At 38.2% G+C, this 7500-nt stretch overlaps 1 protein-coding gene across 1 annotated transcript in view; it reads left to right on the plus strand.

Moving 5' to 3' along the window:
• The window catches only part of LRP1B (LDL receptor related protein 1B), a 728477-nt gene that overhangs the window by 116460 nt on the left and 604517 nt on the right, over positions 1 to 7500 (plus strand). The window contains exon 3 of the mRNA XM_075181401.1: positions 6933 to 7052. Within this exon, the coding sequence (XP_075037502.1) occupies positions 6933 to 7052 (120 nt within the window). The remainder of the gene's footprint in view (positions 1 to 6932; positions 7053 to 7500) is intronic.

Here is a 7500-nt window from a genome sequence, read left to right on the forward strand (position 1 = left end):
GTGTTTTGATTTTGGTTTTGGATCCCTAATTTTTTGCTAAAATCACATAATTTGGCTCTTTTTTTGTTCCTACATTATTATTAATCTCAATAACATTAATTTCCAGTCAATTTTTGTCAAGTGAAAAGAACACTGCTACCCCTGTTTCTGTGTGAGCAATGGCACTGAGCAATGTCACTGGAGAGTGACAAGAACACTGCTACCCCTGTTTCTCTATGAGCAATGGTACTGAGCAATGTCACTGGAGACTGGAAAGTGACAAGAACACTGCTACCCCGTGTTTCTGTGTGAGCAATGGCACTGAGCAATGTCACTGGAGACTGGAGAGTGACAAGAACACTGCTACCCCTGTTTCTGTATGAGCAATGGCACTGAGCAATGTCACTGGAGACTGGAGAGTGACAAGAACACTGCTACCCCTGTTTCTGTATGAGCAATGGCACTGAGCAATGTCACTGGAGAATGGAGAGTGACAAGAACACTGCTACCCCTGTTTCTGTATGAGCAATGGCACTGAGCAATGTCATTGGAGACTGGAGAGTGACAAGAACACTGCTACCCCTGTTTCTGTGTGAGTAATGGCACTGAGCAATGTCACTGGAGACTGGAGAGTGACAAGAACACTGCTACCCCTGTTTCTGTATGAGCAATGGCACTGAGCAATGTCACTGGAGACTGAAGAGTGACAAAAACACTGTTACCCAGAGGCAGGCTGGGCTGGGGGGCAGGGGGGCATCAGCAGGCTGGTCCCATAGTGGGATACCTTTGACTGGGTCACCTGCATTTTTCTTCCTTTAAAATGTTCCTACTAGACTGCTGAGTCGAGTCCTGCCCCCTAGGGTAAAATTTGCCAGACCTACTCCTGTTTCTGTGTGAGCAATGGCACTGAGCTATGTCACTGGAAACTGTAGAGTGACAAGAACACTGCTGCCCCTGTTTCTGTGTGAGCAATGATCTCCTGTGAGGTAGGTACTTATGGAATCCAAAACCTGTGAGATCCAACAGTGCGCCAATACTGTTTTGCCTCGATTCAGATCTGAGGATGCGCAAAAGTACTGAGCCGGCTCACGAGCCTACTCGGATCCCCTAAGTTCGGGTGATTCTCTAGTATACACATAGTCAATGTGCAGTAAGAGTGTGCCAAGTTCGAGGGCACGCAGCAGTGTCCAATGCAAGTTCTGGTACTTGTTTTTCAGCCGTATCTCTTGCTCTAGTGACAGGACTAGTCTAGTCTATTACTAGTGATGACAGCTGCGTATGCATGCTAGATTGTGTGTCTGCAATCCGGACCAACTGTAAAAATGTTTTTTTTTTTGTACAGTAGACATTCATAACATCCTAATAATTTAAAAACTGCTTTTTTATTTTTTTAATGTTTTGTCATTAATGACTATATTATTAACAGGGGACATTCACTGAATAAGTTTATCTTTTCTGTGCGTAAATTTGTGAGTTTAAATTCCTTATAGGTGTTGGACGCACCCTGCAGTGTCCTGTCTAATAGAGCCGACCTACACCCGCATTTATAACCACACGTATTTTCAAGTTCGCTCCGTGTTGAATACTGATGGATATGTGTACACCCGTTCCACGTGTGATTTTAAAAAGCTTACCTTAAATTTTCGAAATTAGTGATTTGGCCTTTCATAAAAAAGTATTGGCATTTCTGAAATGATTTCTGCCTCACAGATAGTTTCCATTCTTCTATTCTTTTTTACATTTGGAATCCGTGTGCCCTTTCAAAATTGTATTCCACAATTTTATGCCTTCCATTGTATGCCTTCTATTGTCTTCTTCCCAGACATTCCACTTTTCTGCTACAGAAATGTTTACCTTGACTTTGTAATGTAAGCGATTGTCAAAGAATACCATATGGAATTGTACAACAACTCAACTTCCTCAAGGAATCCTTACAAATCCTGATGAATCTCATGGTTTTTCGGTTCATGGGGTGATTCTCAATATTGACATAGCAGAAATATTTAATTGCAGACAACAATAGTTTATATGTAGTTATATTGCCAAGTCTTTGCCAATATTCTACCCATGAAATATCAATGTTCTTAAAATCTCAACATTTGCTTATAAAGGTTTTGTTCATCTCACTATTACAATGAAAGAGGATATAGATGTGTTTTCGGAGTACTGGCTGTTGCAGGGTAGGTTGATTCGTTGCTCTACAATTTGATCAATTACCTTAACTCCCCCCTGCACAGAAGGCACAAAATATACCCTAACTGTTCCTGTCACATAGGTATGCATTGTGGAAGAGATCTGCGGCTTATGAATTGATGCGATCGCACAGGCTGAAATCTTACACTTCAGTTCTAGGATACCAGTGGGATACAAAGCTGCCACATCTAATTAAAGCACCATTTGTTGCATAGCCAAATAATGAGGATGCTTTATCCAAATTTCTTCTTTTAATTTATTTCAAAGTAATTTGTTTTTGCTATGATTTTTTTCTTATTATCTTAGAGGATTAACTCCATCAGGAGACACAGTGTTACCTCTACGGAACTTACGCTTCCTGCCTTAGGCAAAACAAACTGTATTTCGTGTCCCGTCTATTTACCATCATTTTGCCAAGGATTATTGTAGCACTTTTATTTATATTGATTTTTTTTTATTTAAGTTTTGTATCTCCATCTCATTCAAGGAGTGTTTTTTTTTTTTTTTTTTTTTAAATCAAAGGGCTATTGATTTAATAAATGTGGCATAATGGATGAGATCTTCTGAGATAAATTTGATTTTCAACTTGATTTAATGCAAGGGATGTTTAATTCAGGGATTTTACCTGAAAGACAAAGGAAATACTTATTATGAAAGACAAATAATACATTAGTGTCTGATGTCTGTTTATTTAGTGCATCATCTTCTTAGTCCCCTTTATTGTCTTTTTAGTTATCGGAATTTTATTCACTTTTATATGACACTTAGAAAGTAGCGATGGGTTTCGAGTGTTGTCAGTGACCAATTATTTTATTCACAATACGGGATACTACACTCCCTACTGTTAGTTATATGTACCGTAGAAGTCGCAGAGAAGTTATTTGATCATGTAAAATACCATATATATATATATATATATATATATATATATATAGATAGATATAGATATATGGTATTATATTTCGATTTATACAGTTTACAGAAGAATCCTGAGGTGATTGCTAGTATCTGTAATAATTTACAGTAGAGGGGAGATTATTCCGTATACAACATACGTTTTCCTAATGAACATCAGAAGTCCTCAATTATAAGTGATGACATCACGATATTATTTACAGGAGATTAAAAACATATTGGGGGGTATTCAATTGTTAGCGTTAACGGGAAAAAACGAGCGCTCAAAAAATCTTAGCGTTAATACGGTAATTATTCGCGAAATTTCAGCTCGCCGCTCCCTGAGCGGCGAGCTGAAATTCCGCAAGTAAACTACCGTATTAACACTTTTCTTGCGCAATATTACCGTATAAACGGTAATATTTTTTGAGCGCTCGTTTTTTTCCATTAACGCTAACAATTGAATACCCTTGATTGTGTCTGATTCATTAAGGAAAGGAAAGTAAAAAAAACTTTGCACCTTGGCAAAACCATGTTGCATTGGAGGGGTGGCTAAATTTAAAACATGGGGACAGATTTATAGTTGAGGTAGGGGATGTTCTAGATCAACTTTAAATTTCAGTGTGCAAATAAGCTATCAAGTATTTGTGTGCTACATGAAAAAACAGCCAGTATTGGACTTATGTGCAAAAACTTACAAATGGATGGGACACATTCCTATAGTATTGAAATATTCAATAAATGTCTGTTTTCTTTGCTCCAGAAATGAGTGTTTGCATTTTATTTTGTAGCTCATAGCCAGGTAAATGTTTTGTGCGTGCAACCATAAGGTGTGTATCTCTGGGGTAGGATAGTCAACACATGGGGGTTTCCAGTTCATTGAAGCCTGTTGGCATTAACCTTTCTAAGTCCGTGGGGTATCGTGTAAATGTTCATATTTTGGTTAGATAATGTTCCCTCAAAATATCCTTTCAATGAGCCACATACAACATTTACTGAGGCATATTACTGTTTTTAAAAAGCGATGCTGAACATTTGAGGTACTCATTCCTGAGTTCAGTAACTTTCAGGGATTGTTTCCATTGCACATGTAGTTGGTGATCCCCATTTTTAAAAGTAGTGGTTACTGGTAAGCTGAGTACACCTCTATGTAAGTACTGCAGTTCAGAAAACCTAGGGAAGGCCTGGGCGACCAGTGTCTGTCCAGGTCCAGGTCTTATGAAACTACAAGTCCCAGCATGCTTTGTTAGCTGATGGCCAGCCAATAGCTTTCAGGATATGCTGGGACTTATAGTTACGTAACGCCTGGAGAGCCACAGGTTGTTCTGGCCTGTTCTAGGGGCCAAAGCATTGTTACCAAAGAAAAGATCAGTTCTAGGAAGTACTTGGACTTCATGCAAAGGCAGTGCTCCCAGATTCTTCGATGTTTGTACCCTACTAATTCTATCCAAAATTGGTGTCATATCTTTTTTAAATCCCCTCCACAGAGAGCTGGTATCTGAGGATATAAGGCAGAAATATGTGCTGCTAGATGGGACAAAAATGTTGGTCATAGTTCACACCCCAAATGACCATTGAATATATATGGCATCATGCACTGTAATATGCATATATATTTACAATGATGCCTAATATTGTGTAGGTCCCCCTCATGTACACCCAAACAGTTCCGACACGTTGAGAGCATGGTCTCCACCAGACCTCTGAAGGTGTCCTGTGGTATCTGGCACAAAGATGTTAGCAGCAGATCCTTTAAGTTCTGTAAGTTGCGAGGTGGGGCCTCCATGGCACTTGGAGATTTTGGAGAGCTCTGACCCAGTCCATTTGGGCCTTGTCGAAGTTGCTTAGATCCTTACGCTAGCCGAATTTTCCTGCTTCCAACACAACTTCAAGAACTGACTGTTCACTTGTTCCATAATATATCCCAACTTGCCAAGAATGTGTTAAATCATGATGCTATTATTTCTTAAAATATACAAGTTTTAAAAAACACTCATAATATATGACATCAGAATTCATCCATTTTAAGTGAAGAGATAAAGGTTGCTGTTTGCACAGATATTATTTACAGCAATTTATAGATATATTACCATCACATGTGTTTTTGAAGAACATATTTTAGAATAAATTCTACATTAATTAAAGTAACTTGAATATTACATACTTATCACATCCTGACATGCATTACACTCTCTCTGTAAGGTTCATGCATTTATCTATGAAAACATCAGATGATTTTCACAAAGCTGATATGTAATAAAGACTAATTATCCCATACAGAAAAATGATTTGAGATTGCTAATTGCCAATATTTTCTCATATTTGACCTGTATTTATGGTAGGGATTTGTAAATGCTAATAATCATTTTTTTCCCCTGACACATAAATCCTGCACTTTCTAACTCACAGAGGACTTGATTCATTAAGCAACGTAAAGCAAAAGAATGAGTAACTTTGCAATTTGGCAAAACCACGTTGCATTGGAGGGGGAGGTAAATTTAAAATGTAGGGACAGATTTATAGTTGGGGAAGAGCATTTCCTAGATCAACTTTACATTTCAGTGTAAAATTAAAGCTATCATGTATTTGTGTGCTAGATGAAAAAACAGCCAGTATTTAACTTATGTGCAAAATATTAAACTCATTTTCTTGCCTTGCATTGTAACATGGTTTGTCCAGGAGCAAATGTACTCCTTTTTTTGCCTTACTTTCCTTAACGAATCATTCCTAGTATGTCCATCTGTTTAGTCATCGCTCTTATTTTGGAAAATTCCCTTAGGGCTTATACACATCAGCATTAAAAAAAAAATATTAAACTGATTTTACAAAGTGCCCACACACAGAAAGTAAAACTAACGCTAAATGGGATAGTAATCTGTTTGCGAAAGATAATTATGCTTGCAGTACATGCAACTTTTATTTTTGCATGCTTTTGCGTGCCTGCAGTTTACACCTCATAAAGTATATTTAAAAGGATAATACCATTAAGTAGTAACGTTAAATAGAGGTCATAATGCAGTTCTATGGGATTCAGCTATTTTGTGAACATTACCGATAGGCAATACCATGTAACCTGTCAATTCACTAGGTATCTGTGTGAAAAATGCCTGGAATGGGGGAAGGAGGCTCTTTCAAAGCCTCTATCTCCCTTAACCTGGCACAGAATAAGCTAGAGGCACCCTAGTTTGAAAGACGGAAGTTCCCTCTTTCAAATTAGGTCTGCTTCCGCTTAAGAAGATGGTGAGACTGTTGTTGAGGGATGGCCCCACTAGATTGGATTGATGGGGCTCTAGCAATCACTTGTCATCTATACTCCAACTAGTAATGTTCAAAACTAATCCACAAAATATTTGCCGTCTTCCGTATCAGGGCATACATTTTTGGAAACACAATCAGAACTTGAAGATAATTGTATGTATTTCGGGAACCTCTTACCTCTGGCCAGTTTCAACGTAAAACTTGATTTGTACAAACTTCACTGCAATTTTGCTAATCATTACTTCATGGTGCCTACTTTTTAAACATACGAGAGGGATCCGACTCTTACGGGAATCAAAGAAGACTCCCCAAAATTTGGTAGCCTCCTGGACGTTTACAGAAGTCTTATCAAGCTCATTTTGAACAGTTTGTGAAGAGGCACCTTGAATAGTATTGTGGAACTTGCAGGGTGAAGATTGTAACCCCGTGCAGAGATTATAACTATACTAGTGAATGTTCCCTTTATTGTGTTCTTTTCTGGCTTCCTTTTTTCTTCCAGAAGCTACAAAAGAACGTATCAGCCTGCTTGAAACTTTGTGACACAACCCTCACGATGCTAAATTGCTGGGAAATTATACCCAATTTCATATTTTTACCTTTTCTTTTAGAACTGCAATCAATGTGTCAAAAAAAGAACTGCCAATACAGATGTGGAATCAGCAGAAATGGCACTCAGTGCTACTGCAGAGATGGCTTTGATTTAGCAGCAGACAGGAAAACCTGCGTAGGTAAGAGACTAATTGTATATGAGATTACCATGCTCTTTAAAATGTGCCAGAGACAATCAGAGTTTGGCATTTAGATGCATGCTATTGTATCACAAGGAACTGTTAAGCCCGTGCAGTGAACTACCTTGGCATCCGCCTGCAAGTTTCAGGAAGAATTCAGCCTGATCATTTGCATAGATTTGATGCAGCCATGACTATTTATGATGACTGCAATAGCTATCCAGAAATGATAAAAAAAAAAAAAATACTCTGCAGTCTGCTCTGAAATCTAACACCTAGGCATCGGTGCCCATAAAATGCCTTCATTGATTTTACAGCTTTTATAAATAGCTGCATAACTGGCACATAGCAGGAGATGGGAGATGTTCACATAAACAAATGATGCCGTTTTGCCTGTCTGTCTATCTATCTATCTATCTATCTATCTATCTATCTATCTATCTATCTA

The sequence above is a fragment of the Mixophyes fleayi genome, chromosome 7, assembly GCF_038048845.1.
Source record: "Mixophyes fleayi isolate aMixFle1 chromosome 7, aMixFle1.hap1, whole genome shotgun sequence".
NCBI classification, from domain to species: Eukaryota; Metazoa; Chordata; class Amphibia; order Anura; family Limnodynastidae; genus Mixophyes; species Mixophyes fleayi.